This window comes from Propithecus coquereli, unplaced genomic scaffold (genome assembly GCF_000956105.1).
Source record: "Propithecus coquereli isolate 6110/MARCELLA unplaced genomic scaffold, Pcoq_1.0 Scaffold110, whole genome shotgun sequence".
Classification (NCBI taxonomy): domain Eukaryota; kingdom Metazoa; phylum Chordata; class Mammalia; order Primates; family Indriidae; genus Propithecus; species Propithecus coquereli.
Window position 1 is genome coordinate 4,827,869 of NW_012134970.1, and position 21,637 is coordinate 4,849,505.

A 21,637-nucleotide genomic window follows, 5' to 3' on the forward strand; every position below is an offset into this window, starting at 1 on the left:
AAAAAGATGGTAAAGCAGAAACGTAAGCATCCTGAAAACTATTTTATAACCTATCCCTGAAAATGAGAATTTTCATGTGATTTTGAGACACCTTATTTCTTTGATTAGTTTAGCACCTAGATCAGATTTTAAAACCATGGATTTATCAGATTTGTAACTCTTCATCCCATTACTGACAGTGAGATAGAAAATATAAACTGTTCTCCATGAGACAATTCTAAAACGTACCTTTTATTTTCAGCCAAATTGGCTCCTTCATCCTTCAGCTGTTTACTTTTCTCAGCAGAGCCTTCAAGGAGAATTTCTTTCCTACGTTTAATGGCATGAAGCCAGTTACCTTCATCATTCTCAGCCATATCCTTCTCATCAGCAGCTTCAGCTTCGAACTGCTGGGAAGTGACCTTTGAGACCTTCTCACCAATCTTCCTCTTCCACCCAAAAGAAGCCATTCTGGAAAATTACAAAGAAACAGCTTTAAAACAAACTTGGCCTTTTATAGAAGTATTCCAACTAACAGACAAAGAAGAAATAACCGGATTAGACTACCGCCATTTTTTAATCCCTAATTAGTGGATCTAGGCAATAGTCACCAAATGGCTGCTAACATCACTAAGAAAGACAACTGGACATTATGCACCTCCTGATGGAAGCGGCACACCACCTACAAGGTACTCTTGTAAAAGTTAATTCGAAATCAGATCAGGCTTCTACCAGTTTGTAAGAAATACGGGATAGAGTTAAACATGCTCAATAACACATCAGAGACACAGACAGCAGAAAAGTAAAGAAAAATAAAACTGGTTTCTTCAAGAAATAAACTGTCAGGAAACAAAGAGAAGAGAAAGAAGACAGGTAACTCCTAGATTAAGAGAGACTTAAGAGATATATGGCATGGCACGGTGGCTCACACCTGTAATCCTAGCACTTTGGGAGGCTGAGGTGGTAGGATCACTTGAACCCAAGAGTTCTAGATCAGCCTGGGCAATAGCGAAGCCCCGGTCACTACAAAAAATAAAAAAAATTAGCCAGGCATGGTGGCGCACACCTGTAGTCCCAGCTACTGAGGAGGCTGAGGCAGGAGGGTTGCTTGAGCCCACGAGTCTGAGATTGCAGTGAGCTATGATGACGCCACTGTACTGTAGCCCAGGCAACAGAGAGAGACCCTATCTCAGAATGAAAAAAAAAAAAGAGAGAGACATACTAACCAAACATAATATACGCACCTTGTTTCATTCCAGATTCAAAACAAAAACAATAGGAAGGGAACAATAGGAGATATCAGAACAGATTTGATAATTGATGATATTCAGGAATTACTGCTATATTTCTTTAGGTGTAATAATAGTATTGTGATTATTTTTATAAAAATAATGCTTATCTTTTAAGAATGCATACTGAAATATTTCATATGAAATTATATGATATCTAGGAATTGTTTCAAAGTAATCAGTGGGGGTGAGGAATGTAGTAAAGATGAAATATGACTGCTTTGAAGTGATGATTGATGGGTTTGGGTGGTAAATACATAAGGATCAGTGTACTTTTCTCTCTCCTTTCATATATGTTGAGATTTTCCATAATAAAAAGATTTTAAAAGATTCAAACTTGCTAAATGACTTAAGCCACAGAATTTTTGGGTAAACAAAAAAAAAGATAACAGATGTTGAACTGCTTTGTAAATTTGCAATGGTATACAAATGTAAAGGATAAAAAGAGAGAGATAATTAATAGAACAAAGTTAAAGAAAATCCTGGAAGAATTCAACAGATATTTAGAGAAGGGATTAACTGAATGATCTAAGAATTTACTAGGTGCATAGATGAGCTTCAGGATACTGAGAAATTCCTGAAATTGTACATAAATTATATGTAAATTTTCTTTTTTGTGTAAGAAAAACTTTAACTGCTGTTGCAAAAAAAAAATTTATATGAAGTAGAAATTGGTTTCAATAACATTAGTAAAGAAAACGCTTTAGAAAGTGGAGGTAACTGCATGTAAAATTCTGGCAGCAATTTAACAGAACAGTCCCAAATGGTTAGGCTAAGGCCAACATCCAATGAGGATGAAAGCCTTGTCTTGGGAAATTTTAGACAATACTTGCAGAAATATTACACTGTGCATAAACCAAACTGAATTGTTTTTACAAGTATTGCAAAGTTTCATATAATAAAAGTTTTTTTTCTACATGCACACTTCAATTTCACAGCAAGAGTGGCACCGAAAACCTAAACACAAAAGAGAGCATTCATGCAAGATATCTAACTCCTTGATATAATAGTACGTATAATTCAAAACAATTACACTATCATTACATCTGGGGCTTTTCTCAACTACAAGGTGGTAGTTATGGAAAGCATGGCCCCTGATATCAGTGTCTAGAAAGCAGCCACCATCTTCCATGTGTGTTCTCTTTTAGTGTTTTTTCTTCATTTTCTTAATCAACTCTGCTGTTGTTGCTTCTTACCAAAACTGGTAAAAACAAAATTTTAATCACAGAACATGGCACTCTGACAATCAAGATGTGTAAAACCTTCGATCTTCTGGGGTAAAGAAAGCATTGTATAACATTTAGAACACTGATTAACAAACAAGGTGGTCACAAACTTTCCTGACCAAGTCATCATAGGAGGTATGAATTAAGTTTGTTCCAAAGCTAACATAAGAAAATTCCAGTTCTGATCGGATAGATAAGTTCCATCCAATTTCATTCCATTCATTGAATACCCATAAGGATTGAACAGTACAGCATCAATGACAGAACCTGGTATCAGGTCACCAATTCCACTCATATGTGACATCCTTTGCAATAACACCATCTTTCATATAGAAATTGTCCATAACTGTTGGTTCAAACTCGCTCATCAGAATTTCCAGGGTTTGATCTGGCTAATTACCCAACTCTCTGGGAAATCCAGAGTATATGATTACCAACTATCAGAATTCGTATGTACCACATGATGTTGCTCCATTTGGGAAAACTACATTAATAAACTCTATTTCTTCCTGTAAATTCTGGTGTGGGGACTCTTGGTAAGAAGGCTTCATGAAATTCTTACGAGAATAAAAGCTTTGAATTGAGTCAAACCCACTGCAATCCCTAGCAAGCTTCAACAGGGGAACCAGTGCTTTTGGCAAAAGGGTGGTAGTATTAATATATGTCTTTAAAATAAAGCATCTCTTGAAAACAAACGTGCTACTCTGAGTACATAAACTTGTAGCTTGTCAATTTTTGTCACACTTATGACTGAACATTGTACATCCTTCAAAAGTATGTCCCACTTATATCTTGGGATACTGAAAAGATCCCTAGATCCTTTGTTTGCATCGGGTTGCTGCCAGGAAAACAAACCTCCAGCAGCTTCTTGTTCTCTGGAACAGCTTTCATCACCCTGAGACTAGCTAACAACCAAGAACCACAGAAAATCAACTAAATTAAACCTCTTCTCTGCTGCTGCCGCCACCACAGACTATTCCCAGCTGTGTTACTTCAGCTCAAGTTTCTTTTTTTGCTATAATTTTATATTAACTTTTCTTAAAAAAGGGACTAATAAAATTTTCCATTTTTTGTAAGCAAAAGTTGAACTTAAGTTTGTTAGAAATAGAGGCAGATACAGTTAAGTCTCTTGTAATCCGCTGCTTCCCCATCAGAGAAAGGAAGGCGAGCACTATCTAATGTCGCCGGCCATGCTGTGTAAGCCTGTGTGTAAATTTTTTATGCCTGTATGCATTCTGGAGAAGAGTGCCTAAGCTTTCATGACCTCCTTAAAGTAGTCTGTAACTCCAAGGAGATTATGATCTACTGATTAACTAGAGAAACACGGTAAAGCAATGAACCAGAGGTCTTTATCAAACTACCAAAGACTAGGCATCGTGGCAATAAGGGAGGGAGAGAAATGAAATAGTGAGTAAGTTTTAGCAGATATCAAGGTCTTCATCATTGATGCACACAGCTCAAGTGAAGTATAAGTACAGGCCTACCTCAGAGATAGCATGGGTTCGGTACCAGGTAACTTCAATAAAGCAACTATTGCAATAAAGCGAGTCACACAAATTTTTTGGTTTCCCAGTACATACAAAAGTTATGTTTACACCACACTGTAGTCTATTAAGTATGCAATAGCATTATATCTAAAAAAGCAATGTACATGCCTCAATTTAAAAACAATTTATTGCTAAAAAATGCCAACAATCATGTGAGCCTTTAGCAAGTCCTAATCTTTTTGCTGGTGGAGGGCCCTTCCTGGATATTGATGGCTGCTGACTGATCAGGATGGTGTTTGCTGAAGGCTGGGGTAGCTGCGGTAATTTCTTAAAATAAGACAACAATGAAGTCTGCAGTACCAACTGACTCTTCCTTTCACAAAATTTCACTATAGCATGCAATGCTATTTCATAGCATTTTACCCACAGTAGAACTTTCAAAATTGGAGTCAATCCTCTCAAACCCTGCCACTAATTTATCAACTAAATTTATGTAGTATAGTCTAAATCCTTTGTTGTTGTTTCAACAGTGTTCACAGCATCTTCACTAGGAATAGATTCCATCTCAAGGAACTACTTTCTTTGCTCATCCAGAAGAAATAACTCCTCATCCATTAACGTTTTATCATGAGACTGCAGTAATTTCCTCACATCTTCAAGTGCCACTTCTAATTCTAGTTCTCTTGCTATTTCCACACCACATCTGCAGTTCCTTCCTCCACTGAAGTCTCGAATCTCTCGAAGTCATCCATGAGGGTTGGAATTAACTTCTTCCAAACTCCTACTAATGTTGCTATTTTGACCACCTCCCATGAATCACAAATGTTCTCAATGGCATCTATTTTTTTATTTTTTGCTCTTTGCACTATTTTCTCTCTTTTTTATTCTTATTTTTTTAATAACATTCATACCAATTAATGGCATCCAAAGTGGTGAATCCTTTCCAGAAGGTTTTCAATTTACATTGACCAGATTGATCAGAGGAATCACTATCTATGGCAGCTATAGCCTTACAAAATGTATTTCTTAAAAAATAAGACTTGAAAGTCAAAAGTACTCTTGATCCATGGGCTACAGAATGGATGTTATGTTAGCAGGCATGAAAACAACATTAATATCCTTGAACATCTCCATCAGAGCTCTTGGGTGACCAGGTGCACTATCAGTGAGCAATAATATTTTGAAAGGAATCTTTTTCCCTGAGCAGTAGGTCTCAACAGTGTGCTTAAAATATTCAATAAACCACGGTGTAAACAGATGTGCTGTCATCCAGGCTTTGTTGTTCCATTTACAGAGCACAGGCAGAGCAGACTTAGTATAATTCTTAAGGGCTCTAGGACTTTTGGAATGGTAAATGAGCATGGGCTCAACTTAAAGTCCCCAGCTGCAACTCTAATAAGACAGTAAGCCTATCCTTTGAAGCTCTGAAGTCAGGCACTGACTAGCTATAAAAGCTATAGCTATAAAAGTCCTAGATGGCATCTTCCTCCAATAGAGGCTGATTCATCTACATTAAATATCTGTTGTTTGGTGTAGCCACCTTCGTCAATTATCTTAGCTAGATCTTTTGGATAACTTACTGCAGCTTCTACATCAGCACTTGCTGCTTCACCTTGCCCTTTTATGTTATGCAGACAGCTTCTTTCCTTAAACCTCACAAACAAACCTCTGCCAGCTTCAAACTTTTCTTCTGCAGCTTCCTCACCTCTCTCAGCCTTCACAGAAATGAAGAGAATTAGGGCCTTGCTCTGGATTAGGCTTTTGCTTAACGAAATGTGGCTGGTTTGATCATCTACCCAGACTGCTAAAACTTTCTTCACATCAGCAATAAAGCTGTTTAACTTTCCTATCATTCCTGTATTCACTGGAGTAGCACTTTCAATGTCCTTCAAAAACTTTTCCATTGCATTCCAACCTGGCTAACAAGAGGCCTAGCTTTCAGCCTATCTTGGCTTTTGACTTGCCTTCCTCACTAAGTTTAATGATTTCTACTTTGATTTAAAGTAAGAGTTTGCGACTCTTCCTTTCACTAGAACACTTACAGGCCATTGTAGGGTTGGTAATTGCCCTAATTTCAATACTGTTGTGTCTCAGGTAAGAGAGAGGCCTGAAGAGAGGAAGAAAGATGGGGGAATGGCTGGTCAGTGGAGCAGTTAGAACACACACAACATTTATTAAGTTCACCATCACATATGGGTGTAGTTCATGGCATCCCAAAATACTTTACAAGTGTAACATCAAAGATTACTAATCACAGATCACCATAAGAAATATAATAACGAAAAAGTTTGAAATCTTGCAAGATTTGCCAAAATGTGATACAAAGACATGAGTGAGCGCATGCAGTTGGACAAATGGTGCTGAAAGACATGCTTGAGGTAGAGTTGACACAAACCTTCAATGTGTTAAAAAGCATTATTTGCAAAGCGCAATAAAGCGAAGCACAATAAAACAAATCTCTAGAAGGAGACAAAGAAAAAAGGGTGGCTGTGAGGTCATTCACACAGAAAGCCCCACAATAACAGCATAATGTGGAGGGGTAAAAAAATTGTGAGTCATTCACCTAAGTTCTTAATGAATATGAGGAAGCACCAATAAATCACAGCAATCAAGAAATGTACAGGCTCTCTTAAAAAAATAATTTAAAAATTTAAGGCTGGGCTTAGTGGCTCATGCCTGTAATCCCAGCACTTTGGAAGGCCGAGGTGGGAGGATAGCTTGAGGCCAGGAGTTTTGAGACCAGCCTGGGCAATATAGCAAAACTCTGTCTCCCTCAAAAAAAAAAAAAGGAAGAAAGAAAGAAATATACAAGCTGCTATAGGTGAACCACATGCTTTCCACAGAAGAGATTTTTTAAAAAAACTTCTCCCAGATGCATAATATGGGTGAATGAATTTCCTGTGTTTGAATATGACTACAAATATCTTGGGGGAAGAACCAGGAAATCACTGAAAATCTCAGTGTGGATAGTGTGGATACTATGGAACAGAAGTTCAGAAGCACAGAGTCAGGACAGCCTGAGAGAATGGATTGTTAGGAAGGCCTCACAAGCTATCTAGACAAGATAAGAAAGTCTTGTATTTATGACTGTCCCCAACTGTAACAAGAATGATGATTAAGTTTTCTGGCTTTAAGTTCCAAATGGAACTTTGTTTCTACAATAATAACATGAGGCATCAGGCAGTGTGGCGACCCTATTAATACTAACAGAAATCTGGTGTTTACTGAAGGAGAATTACATTAAAAATCATTGTTCAGGTCTGTAGATTATTAGAGGCAGGGGATAGAGTGGGGAGAAAAGGAAAAAAAGAGAGACAGACCAACAGGTTTTTAAAAATTAATAGGTCATTCAGACTCCCATTACCCTCCCCATCTTCCAACCCAAACCTCTGTTATAACTGGTGAGAACAAGCATATGTTAAGGCCCCACCCAGGTGGTGGTTCTCAACCATGTATGAAAAAGCCACACACACTATCATCTCAGGTGTTTGTACCAGTCTCCCCGACAAATCCCTTGAGATCTTCTAGAGCCCAGAGGCTCTAGAAGAACAGAATGAGGTTATAAGGAGGCCTGATGACACTAGCAATTGAGAAGTTTAGCCTTGAAGAGAGGGACAAAAATGCATTCCTCTCAGACAGAAAAGAAGTTCATACTGAGTGAAAAGTATAAGAAAGTTCCGGGGTGAAAGGAAAGGAAAGGAAAATGAGGGATTTCATGCCCCAAACTTCACATTTCTGCAAGAAATAAGCGGCTATTCATCTGTTCAAAGTAAACAGAACATAAATGGATCTCAGCACTTGAGAAAAATGGACAAGATGTGAAATAGGCACTGTGGAGATTAGGAAAAGCAACAATAAAGAATGAGAAGAGATATCAAACAGTATCAAAGGCTCACTGAGGTTAAAAAGCATGAATCTGTTACCAAGGCCATTGGCACATTTATATATTGTCTTCGAAACTGAAGACCACAAGAGTACAGTCAATTACAACACAGGATAAGTGCTACAAGACAATAAACAAAGGATGCGAGGATGCCAGAGAAGGGGACACATACTTCAGGCTTCCTGGAGAACTTCTGAAAGATAAAAGTTAGCCAGGCTTATAAAAAAGATGGGAATCCTAGAACATACGCAAAACACTTTCTGCCTTGGAAAATTTAACACTGAGTTGATTCAGGTATTCTAAATAATACAAGTTTACTGTTCCTATATGGCTATCTGAACATGAAATTAAAAACTGTTATAAAGGAGGCATTCCTGAATCTATAGTTAGATGCACAGGCACCAACATCCTAGACTTAACATTTTTTTCGTCAGGCTAAGAAACCACAGGGGTCAATCACAGTCACACAGGTTTCATGCTAAATTCATGAAACCATACAAATTCAACATTTTACACAGAATTTTAAAGAATGCCATAAAAATTCTAAACGACATCGTATTCTAAATTCGTGTACTGGTACAATGATCCCTACGGTAGGCGCTCAATAACTGCTGACATTTTACCCAGCCACAAACCAGAGAACGCTTATCCTGACTGCGTCCGAGGATGCAGCACCGCAGGCGAAAAACCCCTGGATGAACACGATCAGGGAAATCACAATATCATCCTCCGGGTAAAGGGGTATATTTGGAGGTGAGGAATTCAAGAAACAATTTACCCAAAAATACCACCACAAGAGAGAAACCAGTATTAGCGACTTTCCCTTCATTGGTCAGCCATAATAAAGATGTTCATAACAAGAAACTCATAAAGGCTGCCGGACGTCACCTGAGAGTTCGCCACGCCGCGCTCAGCCTCAGACACCGTAAACGCTGAGTAGAAAGCAAGCTCCGTTCCGCCCCTCCCACCGCGAAGGGAAGGTCAAAGCCACACTATCCCGACCGCCTCCCAGGCGGCGCTGCAGGGGAGGGCCCGACCCCCAGACTACCTAGTTCCTAGGGACCAACCTCAGTGTCCCGGCTGTGCCAGACCCTGTCGAGTTTCAACTCTGATTTCTGAAACTCCTTTCTTCCCTAACACAACACCCACACGCCTCGTTTCCCTCCGCTTCCACCGCCGACCCGGCAGCCTCAGCTACCTAATAATCACTCCCGTGGTCCCGTGTTTACATTGCTGCCTACCGGAAGCGGAAATTAGCACGGCCGACTTCCTACCTGCCTGCCTTTGATGCCTGGTTTCCAAGATACGGATTTGGCCGACACCTGGGGCAACAGTCCACTAAGAGCGAGCAAAGGAAAGACTCTCAGTCTTTCTCATCCGCCAATCCCTCCTCCGGGACCACAAATCCCAGAGGTCACTGCGGCCGCCCCACCGCGTTACCTTCTGGGATTTGTAGTCGGGGCCACTCGTCCGAGAGCGCCCTCTGGCAGTAGCCGGGGGCGTCTGGCGTGCGGGGCTGCAGTGCAGGAGCGCGGGCAAACGCGCCTGCGCGGCTGAGGAGCGCGGGGAGGAGCCGCCCCCGCCGTACCGCGGCGCTTCCAGACCGCAGGTAGAGCAAGCAAGGGCCCGGGAAAATGATTCTAAGGGGCATTCAAAGGCTTAAGATACGGTCCTACCCTAAAGGGGTTTGCAGCCTAGCTGATGAGGCCTCCTAGACGCAGAGAACAGAGAGGCAAAACTCGATTAGAAAGGACTCAATGGGTGCGCATCAGGGAGGGTCATCGCTGAATTGTGGGCTTCACGTCAGAAGTAACAAATAAGTTGAGCCCAGATGACAGAATTATGGCCGGAATGTGTCTGTGGGTCATGTCATGAATATAAATAAATGGACAAATATAACATGGGCAACTAATACTGTCAGTTTATCCACGTAGCTATTAATATCTTGTGCAAAAGGAGACCCATATTTGGAGATCAGGCTTTCTCATCCTCAGCATTATTAACATTTTAAACTGGCTAATTCTTTGAGGGGGGAAGAGGGCATCCTGTGCATAATAAGGTGCTTAGCGGCATGTCTAGTCTCTACACAGTAGATGCCATTAGTATCCACCACCGCCATCAACTGTGACAACCGATTGCTTCCCCAGTGAAATATACCCTGGAAGAAAAATTGTCACCCTACCCTGCCCCGTTGGGAACCAGATATAGATTGCTGATTCTCCTAAGGGTGGCCGACACCCTTTCAACGCCAAAACTATTGCCATACTAATATGAAGGCATTATTTTGTGCTTTTCACAAAACTGACATTTGCACCGATGATGGAAAAGCAACCGTGGGTAAAATTGCTGGCCCTTCAAGCAGGAATCACGGTGATGATACCAAACTGTACTAGTAGTCATCGTATTCTTGGCCACCACATACACTCATAGTAAGAAAAATGAATGCCCTCACTCAAGAATATCTTCGAAGAAGCTGTAAAAATTATTAAGAACAGTTGGGTACACTTTTTAATATCCTATGTGAAAAAAATGGTAAGTCTTCATAAAGTACTTCGGCATACTGGAGTATGATGTTGTCTCAAAGAAAAGTATTTTTGAGACCGCATTCTAAACTAAACTAGATACTTTTTTCATAGAACACAACTTTTATTTACAAGAACGACTGACAAACTGGCTATTCAGACTTGCCTATTTGACAGACCTTTTCTTGAAAATGAACACAGGGAATCTACTACTTCAAGAAAAACAACTGACAGTGTTGACAATGATAAAATTAAAGATTTTAGGCAAAAATTATGATTCTGGAAAAATTGTATTCACCAAAAGATCTTGGCAGCTCCCCAATACTTCCAGACTTTTCTGATGATATCACTGGAGATATTATCAGATGTAATTTTTATTTATATTGTTTGATTAGATGTATTAACATTTGTATGAGCTGCATAAGTGAACCAATATTTTCAAAATGATCAGTGCATAACTGGGGTAGCCAGCCTCCAAGATGGCCTCCAATGATTCCCACTCCTGGATTCACATCCTTGTGTAATTCTTGTACCAGAGTTGCTCTGTATTATCTATAGAATAGTGCAGAAGTGATAATGTATCACTTCTGATATTAATTATAAAAGACACTAATGTGGTGGCAATGTTTCTTAATCCAGGTAGAGGTTTACATGGCCACCGTTAACTGTATACCTGAAACACTGAAAATTTATTGAGCCAAATATTTATTTGTACACTTTTCCATTGATGTTATACCTCTATAAAAAGTGTTAAAAATATATGTATCTCCCTAACAAGATGCTCAGAGCAGGATCTCTTATGGTCACATTTGTAGTGCCAGTAGTTCATAGTAGCTATATGAGGGGATACAGTTTGCAGAGTGAATAATTAAATGGTGCCTGAAGCTGCACCCCTTTGTAAGGGTCTTTCCTAAGTTTCTCAAGTAACTTAACCTTGATTCACCTCTACTCTGGTAAAGGTTATTTCCCACTAAGTTTTAGTACTTCACCCACCACTTCTCTTACTTTGCTCTGTGATCTTGATTTGCTTATTATATATTTTAATTCATTTCCTATGCTTTTAATAGATAACGTGATCATCTTCTAAGTTGCCAAAAATCCTCTCAATTTATCACGGCTAATATCTATTGGCATTTACAATAAATAGAATGGTTTATTTATTAATATTTACAATAAGTAGAATAGTTCTCAAAATATTAAATTTTCAAACAAGAGAGTTTCTTGTACTATTTCGTACAGTCAAGGTAAATACCTAGAGCAATTTATCAGTTTCCTAAAATCCCACTACACTATTTGTAACACTCTTTAGCACTGTTTTCTTTTGTAGTTTTAAAGATTTAGAATGAAATCTAGCACAAGCCCTGCCTAATAATGCCATAGGAATACAAGATTTAATACTAATTGAATTCTAACAGTAGTGAAATTCTAACCAAATTTAATGTTAGGCAACCGCTGAATGATAGCTGCTTTGGCTTTCTTTGTATATATCTTAATACTTAGGTGGTTAAATTTTACATGAAATCAAAACTAATTCAGTTGAGAAAAAAATCACAATGTTTGATTACTAAAATGTGGTCCACCACTATAGTTTATATTTAGGTACATTGTTAAAAAGAAAGGTGCACAGATATTCAGCCATGAGCAAGCTTTTTTTACACATTTAGTTTTCCCAGGGGTCAGAAAAGCAAGCACATTGTAACAGGTGAAATATGAAATTTTTCTTTATTATACCATCTTTCTAAGTCAAAGTACTTGAAATTGTATATTTAAATATACTCTGGTCAAAATATACATGAACCACAAAGATTGATTTCTACCTACTACCACTTTACAGTTATGTTGTATGTGGAATTCATTCACCTTGTCAGAACTCACGATGAAAATAAGATTTCTATTGTGGATGGGGAAATGGGGGAAGGAATTGAGGAAAAAAAGATTTGGACAACACACATTTTTCTTTCATTACAAAGACGCCTGTTGGAACATAGATACATGGAGTTCTACATCTAGCCACAGACTACACCAAGTATTAATTTAGTGTTTGACGGTATCACTACAAGATCAAAAAGGGTACTGTGGGGCAGGGAGGGAAGGATTTTGTATAAAATCATCTAAAATTCTGAAAAACTATAAAAGCATATTAACAAAAAAAATAAAGAGCAATGGAGTTTATTTAGGTGAAATTATTTTAAATTAGATCTGATATATTAAGCTCCCATATGCCCCAACCTGGTAGAAAAGTTCCTCTCAGTGACAAATCAATTATTTTAATGGCAAAATTTTTACATATCAGTAAAATCTGTTATATTTAAAACTATGTATACAGTACATTTCTGGCAAAACCTTATACATCTTTCAGTTGTCAAGACAAAGTAAAAATATGGTTGCATAAAATCACAAAAAATATAAATTGCTGAAAAGATACTAAAAAAAGATTAAAAATCATTTGCATTCACTCCCCTTACCTCTTCAATATTGGTAAGAATTTGCAAACTACAATAAATTTGTGAAAATCCTGTTGCAATCTTGACACACCCAAAAGTTATCATTTCAAATATCCAAGCTTAAAAAAGAATTTACTGCAATAATCTGTGCATTTATCATTCTATTTGTACAAGTGCAATATTTAAATATCTTCAAAATAAATCTCAGTAACTAAAGGAATCACAATAACTTATAAATGAAGCAAAGTTTACAAAATTAACAATTTTTAGAAGGTCCTATTTAACTGGTTCCTCCTTTTCTTCCCCTCTCCCTGCAACACCTTATAGAGACATTACTTAGTTCTATATACAAATCTGTAACTTTAAAAATACAGTCTTCTGTTCTTAATATCAGGAACATAATGCTGCATTTAGAGAACTTAAGTGAAATCAATATCCTCAAACCAGAGGGCCACATAAAAGTTATAAATACAGGTTTTGAACACATATTTAAATGGAACTTCTATTACTTTGTACAGCTTTCAAATTCAAAGTTGAATAGAACAAACTCTGGGCAAAAAGAAACAAGATTTTTGTTTTGAATTCAGTGCATGATTCTTGAGGTGCTGGAGTCAAATCTACAACTAGAGTAATCATTTCTGCAAGCTATCATGACATTTGAGTGCATTCTCATCTGGTTACATAGATGCTCACCGTATTTGCCCAAAACAACCCTAAAATACAACAATTCTTAAAATAGAAAAAAGATAGCTCTGTTACAATGGGAAAAATGCTTAATACCAAAATAAATCAATATTGTGAAGCTAAATAAGACAATGAGTGGTACAATATTTTTTATTAGCATACACGATACCAATTTTATCTGAGGTGACTTTAAATCTTCATTTACATGTATTATGTGATGCTATTACTAAGAGTGAGAAAAAGAAAATATAAATGTAAATCAGAGATCTCTGGAAGAGTAAATATCTTTAGAAAGTTCCCATAATGCTAATTTTTTTAAAAGTAATTAAAAGGCAAAACAAATGTGACCATTTAGAAGAACTGATTTGTTCCACATTTTATCAAAATAATAATGTTATATTTGACTAAAGAGATAAAAACAAATGCAATATGTAAACTTGAATATGAAATATGAAATAACCAGCTATAAAATAATTTGGAGGACAAATGGGGGAATTTAAATATGGATTGAGTGTTATTAGATGATATTAGGGAATTATTAATTTTATATTGGTATTATGGTTTTTTAGAAGAATGTCATTATTTTTAGGAAATTCTTGATGTATTTAAGGGCAGTAAGTGTATCTGTAACATCCAAATGGTTCAGGACTAAAAACATGTATGTATATATACACACGCACACACGCACATGCATATCTGTATCTTTATACATATATAGGTATAGAGAAAACAAATATGGCAAAACACAATTGTTGCATCTAAATGGTAAATAAACATGTGATCACCCTATATTAATTTTTCTTATTTTAAAAGTCTTCATAATAAAATTTGGGGGGAAAAGTCATATTCAAGCATTTAAAGTTTGTAAGAGATATTCCTTCTATGCACTGAATCAACTTTAAAAATACATAATCAAATGACTAGAAATTTTTGCATCCACTCAATACTGACTGATATGGTAAGCCAGAGGATTTTTGAAATTGGCAAAAACAACATGATTTATTTACAGTATATGCAACTCATATTTAATAACAAAAAGAACACTTTATGTACAGAATATAGTGGGACAAACTGTAAGATTAACTTAGCACTAGAGTATCTGAACATATAAATTCTGTGTGTTTTTGGACTTTATGAAACTAAAGAAAAAATTCAAATTGGGCCTAATATCTGATATGACTTACCATATGCTATAGAATTTTAAGAGGGAGATATGGAAGAAGTTATCCAGACTGTTACTACTGTTAGAAGATACTAGCTATAAGTTAAGGAGCCCAGGAAACAAAATCACCTGTAGAAGGTCTCTGGGAATTCTAGGCAAATATTTATTGAATGAATTTATGAAGCAAATATATAACACATCAACATGTAATAATGTATGAAGGCCTTTATGGTAAATTCATAGTCTCAAAGCCCTGTGTACACTAAGTATAAAACAGCCAAAAATCAAGTGAGCCTGAGAGACCTACAATCCATTGTGTATATTATGCTATATATCTACTGAACAATGAACAAAATGATCTTAATTCATTTCTGCACATTAGGCTTTTAACTATTAATCATGTTCCAATCCCTGTGCAAATTGCATTCCAAAGGCCAATCCTCAGTTATAATTATGTATAACTTGATTATAAATGGAAGCATTTGGCTATGACTTATTATGCATGCTTATTGCTATCAAAGAAATAAGCAAAGTTTTAGGTTTACTGTGCAAGAATTTTAATTAGATTTGCACACATCTCAAAAAATTCTATTGTGTGACTTCCAGGTCTTGGAGTTAAGTCAACAGGAGAAGAGTCAAGTGAGGTCACAGATGAGGTAAGAGAAACTTCTGAGGATTTTCCTTGAGCCTCAGCATCTGAATCATTCCTTTGGCAAGATCGATAGTTGCTAACTGATCCCGATCTCTGTGGAGTAGCAGTCCCTGATTTGGCTTCTGTAATTTCATCTGAGTAAAAAGAATTTCAATTTATTATAATCTATGACCTTCTCCCAAAATATTTATAACAATTTTGAATTTTCTTCTTTAAGTGAGACTAGTGACCAGCTATCAAGAGTATCTTTATTTTATTTTAAATACAAATAGAAGCAATGAGCCTGTGTTAAACCACTCTCCTTTTTACACAGAGTATGTATTCTTGTGATGGCTGATCAAGACTGGGTACAGTATGTAACTATTCATCAGTTGCAGGCCAAGATTAAGAACCCAGTAAACTAATAACCTGAAGCTTAATAAACATCGTTCTCTAGCAATAAAAATTAATTCCCCTATATTAAAATCATAGTATTAACACACTTAATATTTGGAAGGTATCTTGGAAATCACCTTATCCAACCCCTCATTTTATTGATAAGAAAACAAACCCAGAGAAGTGACTTGCCCAAGGTAACAAATGAACCGAAAGGTAAGTCTAGAACCCAACTCTCCTAACTCTCAGCTCAGTGCTTTTCACTCTCTACTTTCTTTTCATATGTCATTTAAGGTCCTATAAAACATCAACAATTCCAATGAACAAAAATCAAAAAAAAATCTAAAGTTGGGAACACAGTACAAAAACAGTAAATGATCATTTACCTGGTATCCTCAAGTGCTAATAAATCTAATATTGCAAATTTGATCCCAATGCAATAAGAAAATGAAAACCCATCCCACATCTCAGACTGTATTAGTATGTGTTAACAGATATATACTGTCTGGACATAAAAATAACCAGACAAAAAAGTTTGGCCAGTGTATCATTACTCAAACCTGTGTTTTTCTGATACTATGTGGGTATTATTTTGAGTTTATAAAGAAGAAAGACCAGCCTGACAAGAGCGAGAACCTGTCTTTACCAAAAATAGAAAAAATTAGCCAAGCATGGTGGCACATGCCTGCAGTCACAGCTACTTGGGAGGCCAAAGCAGGAGGAGCATTTGAGCCCAGGAGTTTGTGGTTGCAGTGAGCTATGATGACATCACTGCACTCTAGCCCGGGCAACAGAGTGAGACCCTGTCTCAAAAAAATAAAAAAAATAAAGAAAAAAGAAAAAAATGTATAGGTGAACCTCATCTAATAATTCCATGCAATCTTCCATGAACAAAGGTGACACCATATCTTAATGCAATTGATTTGGCCAACAAAAAATTACCATAACCTTGTACTTAATTTAAAAATCTTTAATAATAAAAATTTACAGAAAAGTCAACGCTTATTTCTAAATAAAATATTTTATCTAACCAAAATAAACCACACCAAAAAAACAAATGTGATAGAAAACTATCACTTTGGGATCAGATTGCATCTGGCTTTGAGGATTTTACAAGATGATAATCTTCAAAGAACAATAAACTATAAGGTTAAAAGAATAACATGATTCACAAATGTTAATATCACGAAGGCATAAAAAGTCACATTTTATATTCCTTTGCTATTGAATTATTAGCAACAAGTCAAGAAGCTTCAAAAGAATCAAAGACTAAAAAGCCAAGTAACAAGGTCTAATATATAATCTACATTGCTTTGTGTGATGTACATACCATCAATACTACGAAAATCCAGTAAGTAAGTTCTACTATCCACTTGGTATAATTGTAGACTCATTTTGGAGTATGTGCTTGTCACAGGATTCTTCCTTCGTACACGCAAATAATATGGGTTTACAACCTAGAATATGGCATCAAAAAATGAAGTCAAAAGCAATTCTTCTATAAAACATTTTATAGACTACAGGTTTGCCAAATACAAGTTTGCCAAATGTGCTAATAATCAAAATGTTCTTTCTTTCTTACCTTCCATTCATAATCCAATTGTTTAATTGCTCTGCATACTTCTGCCATGATATCATTTGGTCGACTTTGACTTCTAATTCCTAAATGCCATTTTGCTTTCCTTACACCTTGATGTTTGGATTTCTGTGGATTCAATTCATCGAGAGTATGACGTGCCCTTGGTGTTTCAGCAACCAAGAATGGTACTCTTTCAGGATGGGGCCGAGTCAGATGGTGATCATCGAGAAAAGAATCAGGTGGGCTTGTCGCCAAGTAGAAATCTTTGGCTTCATTCATTATTCTCCTGTTATCTATTATGAGATGGTAGGCAACTGCCAAAGGGTCCTGGTGATTTCTATTATAAAGGCAGCTGAGAACCTCCTCTTCTGAGCACTCAAATTTTTCACATACTTCTTTTAAGGCTTCATCATCAATCATGGTTGAACTATATGATGGATCCTCAGGAAAGAGATATTTTGGAAGGTCATGTTTAAACCATTCATGTTCCCTGAGAGAAAATGGCAGGGTGAGGAGGATTCTGAGTAGAGCTGTGACTGAAAGTAACAGTTTGGGGAATTTAGGATATGAATTCATTTATATTTATACCCATAGTGTATTATCATTTTTTACACTTTAATTTTCCTTTTCTAGTTCACACTTCATTATATATATCAAGGGAAATGCTCTAGTCTCCCTCTGATTTTATAGGTGAGAATGCATTGATGTAGCAATGCAAAAAGCAATGTCTACAATTTTATTTAAAATTTTAGAATGAGGCCAGGTGCGGTGGCTCACACCTATAATCCTAGCACTCTGGGAGGCCAAGGCAGGCAAATTGCTTGAGCTCAGGAGTTCAAGACCAGCCTGAGCAAGAGCAAGACCTGTCTCTACTAAAAATAGAAATGAAAAAAAAAAAATAGCCAGCATCATGGAGAACGCCTATAGTCCCAACTACTCAGGAGGCTGGGGCAGGAACATTGCTTGAGCCCAGGAGTTTGAGGTTGCAATGAGCTACAATGATGCCATGGCACTCTAGCTCAGACAACAGAGACTCTGTCTCAAAATTAATAAATAAATAGAGTTTAACAATGAATGACAACAACAAACAATGAAAATAAAACAGCTTATTTCCAACTGAGAGAGAGAACATATTATGGGGCTTCATCTTAATACTTTTGATATAATATTAAGTGAAAATAATATAACAACAAAAATAGTAGACAGCTACCATTTATTGAGTACTTACTTACTGTGTTAAACACTTAAGTTAAACACAGTAAGTACTAAACACTTCATATACATTATCTTCCCTCATCCTCAAAACAATTCTATGAAGATAATAACATCCCTTTGTTTTAAATGAAGGAACTGAGGTTCAAATATATTAAGGAACTTACTCAAGGCCATGAGGACAGTACATGGCAGAACCAGGATTGCTACCCAGATCTATGTGACTCAAAAGACTATGCTCTCTGAATGATTTCCTATTCCAATTCCCTAATCTCAAATATGAAAGGATTTGCTTGACCTGACCTATGTCAAAAACTATGCTAGATACACAAAGAGTGCAATGCGCACCACCCGAAGGATGGACATATTTGAAACTCGGACTTAGGGGAGGAGGGGGGAGCAAGGGCAACATACGTAACCTAAACATCTGTACCCCCATAATATGCTGAAATAATAAAAAAAAAAACTATGCTAGAACTATAAAAAAATCAAGAGAGGAAAAAACTCAAATGAACAATGGTTATCTTCTGGGGGATAGTATTAAAGATTATTTTTATTGTCTTCTGTATTTTTTTGGTGTTTTTCTAATTGTCATATATTACATCTTAATTGGAAAAAATATGTAAAACATAAGCAAAAACATTTCTTACTTAGATATTTTAAAATATAAATTTTAGAGAATGATTTGTCCTTTCCCTCTGGTGGTAAAATCACACCCTGCCTTTTATGGTCTCTTTTTTAGCTAATCTAAAGCATATGGAGTAAATGGAAAGTAACCAAGGTACAAGTTTCACTATATATATGTTCATCACCCTAATACTTTTGTATTTGCTATTTCTACATCCATATCTGATTTCTTTTTTCCTTCTCCCTTGATCCAAGAGAAATGTGTGGTCTAGCCATTAGCATACCAAAAGAGAAATTTCCATGGGGGCAAAAGAAAGGAAGGAAATGATGGGAGAAGAAACAAAGTTTGCAGTAAATTTTTTTAAGTCTTCCTCAGAAATGGCTCACTCAAATTTGAAAAGATTTGTCATCATCACTTCTGCCTTATTTAAACTATTAGGTTAAATCATATGAAATTGGTAATAGTAGCTTTTACCAAAACAGCAATTTCATGTGATTCAATGTATACTACTAGGGAAAGCATGTCATTGATTCAATTAAAATTTTCTCATTTCTTGTGATTAAGAAGAGAAAAAAAATACAGTAATTCATGAGATTAAAACTCAAATAGCAACGAATTTATTATTAAAAATATTAGTCCTAGTAAGAATACATTAAAGTCAAATATGAAGCATACTATGAAAGTTATTAAAAATTCATTATAAAGAACTACTACAAAATTTCATTAACACTCCACTTGGGTCTTTTTAATTTTTCATTAGCTTTTTAAAAATTTAAACAGTAATATAATGTTCATTGTAGCAGTCTCAAAATAAAGATGCATAAGTTAAAAGTGAATGCCTTTCCTCCTACCAATCTTACTTCTCTAAAGCAACTTGTTTAGTATCTATTTTTAACACCAAAATAAAATAGATAAATGTGTCTATGGACTGCATTATTTTCACATAAAATTTACATTACACTATTCTGCAACTTTCCTTTCAGTTAACTTATATTATGGATATTATAGATCTGATAATTTCCAAATTGCTTTATTACCTGATATCTTTGATTGTGGCCCTCTTCATGGGATCCACCTGCAGCATGTGTTTCAGAAGGCTAATCACAGAAGGATTTAAATACTGAGGGGTATAAAAGATCCCATCACATATCTTCTTAAAAAGAGTTGGCACATGATCATCATCAAATGGAAGGGTTCCACATAATAAAGCATAGAGAATAACCCCACTGCTCCATATATCTACCTCTGGGCCTGCATATAATCTGCAACAGGAAATACCAATTGGATTAAATAATCATTTGTAACTTAAGAGACAATCAATTAATCAAAAATTTCGAGTGTGTATCTTTCATAAAGAATTAGTAATCAAAAGGTGGTGTTTATAGCCACTGCTGCACACTACACACAAAGATCTTATTTCCATCAGTATTATCTTTGAAACCAAAGTTAAGAAGTTTTGTAAATTGCAGACCGTGGCTAAAATTCTACTTTACTATGGTCCTCAAAGGATCCAACCAATAGGGCCAAACCTTGAACAAACATATCGCTACTGAATTAAAGCAGAGATTAAATGACGTTTCTCAACTTGAGAATGTTCTCTAATGATGGACTCTGTAGCACTATTCCCAATAACCGAAGACCCCTTACAACAAGGTAAAAGGAGCCTGAGGCTGCGGAAGAAAGCCAAGCTCACTGATTCACAGAAGATTTCTATTTGCAGTACACTATAGCCAACTGCATTAACTAGCGGCAGACTAGTTAGATCACCTATTCAAAGTACGGCTTCGGGAAAAAGATTTCTTTAAATTGATATATTGTTGAAACTGATCAATAAATACTCTTTTGAAAGCAAAAGTTCCCATTCACCTAGACCTTAAAGAAAGACTTTATCCAAAGTTGGAAAATTAAATTTCAGTAACATATGCATAATTGTAACACATTTCTTTTTATTTAATTAACAGTGCCCACAGTATCCATGTACTGAATTGTTTTCTTCCCAGAAGAATTAAGATAAACACAAATGAAATAACAATTTTAAAATGAATCTTAGACATTGAGTTAACATAAAAAGATAATGATGAAACTTGATAAATCTAAAATTAGCTACTCCTGCCTTATTCATAGCCATGACTTTACACAAATCTCATTTCTTTGAGCAGTCTATCTAAGCAAACAAGATTATGAAAATAGAAAGAAAATATTACAATATTTCTGTATGCTGAGTTAATCAAGATGTGAAATATTCATAGAAACATAATTTAGATGAAAAGTTATTAAAAGTTCATTATAAAAGCTAGTAAACAAACTTAAGCTTGTCTATTTTTAATTTCAGTGGTTTAGTAAAAAACAAAGAGTTATTTTCTAAAAAACTCTTCTGTTTTCTAAACTATTCAAAAAGCTGCACTATACAATATCTTCACGTTCTGAATGCTAGTGGTTAGTAAACTGAGAAGTTAGAATTCTTATAGTATTACAGTCTCCAAAAGATTTAAAGATTGAAGTTTCAACATAAATG

At 36.1% G+C, this 21,637-nt stretch overlaps 2 protein-coding genes and 1 pseudogene across 7 annotated transcripts in view; all 3 read right to left on the bottom strand.

Moving 5' to 3' along the window:
* Nucleotides 1-9,280, bottom strand: part of TTC33 (tetratricopeptide repeat domain 33) — a 46,350-nt gene extending 37,070 nt beyond the window's left edge. Inside the window, exons 1-2 of one of the 4 annotated variants that reach the window (XM_012649667.1) lie at nt 9,139-9,280; nt 229-450 (exon numbers count right to left, since the gene is read on the bottom strand). In XM_012649667.1, coding sequence (XP_012505121.1) covers nt 229-449 — 221 coding nt within the window. In that variant the 5' untranslated portion in view covers nt 450; nt 9,139-9,280. Of the gene's footprint in view, nt 1-228; nt 451-8,752; nt 8,799-8,931; nt 8,999-9,062; nt 9,095-9,138 lie in introns of those variants that run through there. The other 3 variants (XM_012649687.1, XM_012649675.1, XM_012649681.1) reach the window with 3 other exon arrangements.
* Nucleotides 2,439-9,515, bottom strand: LOC105814539 (annotated as a pseudogene).
* A 5,306-nt stretch (nt 9,516-14,821) lies between these two features.
* PRKAA1 (protein kinase, AMP-activated, alpha 1 catalytic subunit) overlaps nt 14,822-21,637 on the bottom strand; it is a 42,944-nt gene continuing 36,128 nt past the window's right edge. For all 3 annotated transcript variants that reach the window (XM_012649926.1, XM_012649945.1, XM_012649936.1), the window contains 4 exons: nt 20,160-20,384; nt 17,286-17,772; nt 17,034-17,160; nt 14,822-15,462 (listed from right to left, as the gene is read on the bottom strand). In XM_012649926.1, the coding sequence (XP_012505380.1) occupies nt 15,218-15,462; nt 17,034-17,160; nt 17,286-17,772; nt 20,160-20,384 (1,084 nt within the window). In that variant the 3' untranslated portion in view covers nt 14,822-15,217. The remainder of the gene's footprint in view (nt 15,463-17,033; nt 17,161-17,285; nt 17,773-20,159; nt 20,385-21,637) is intronic.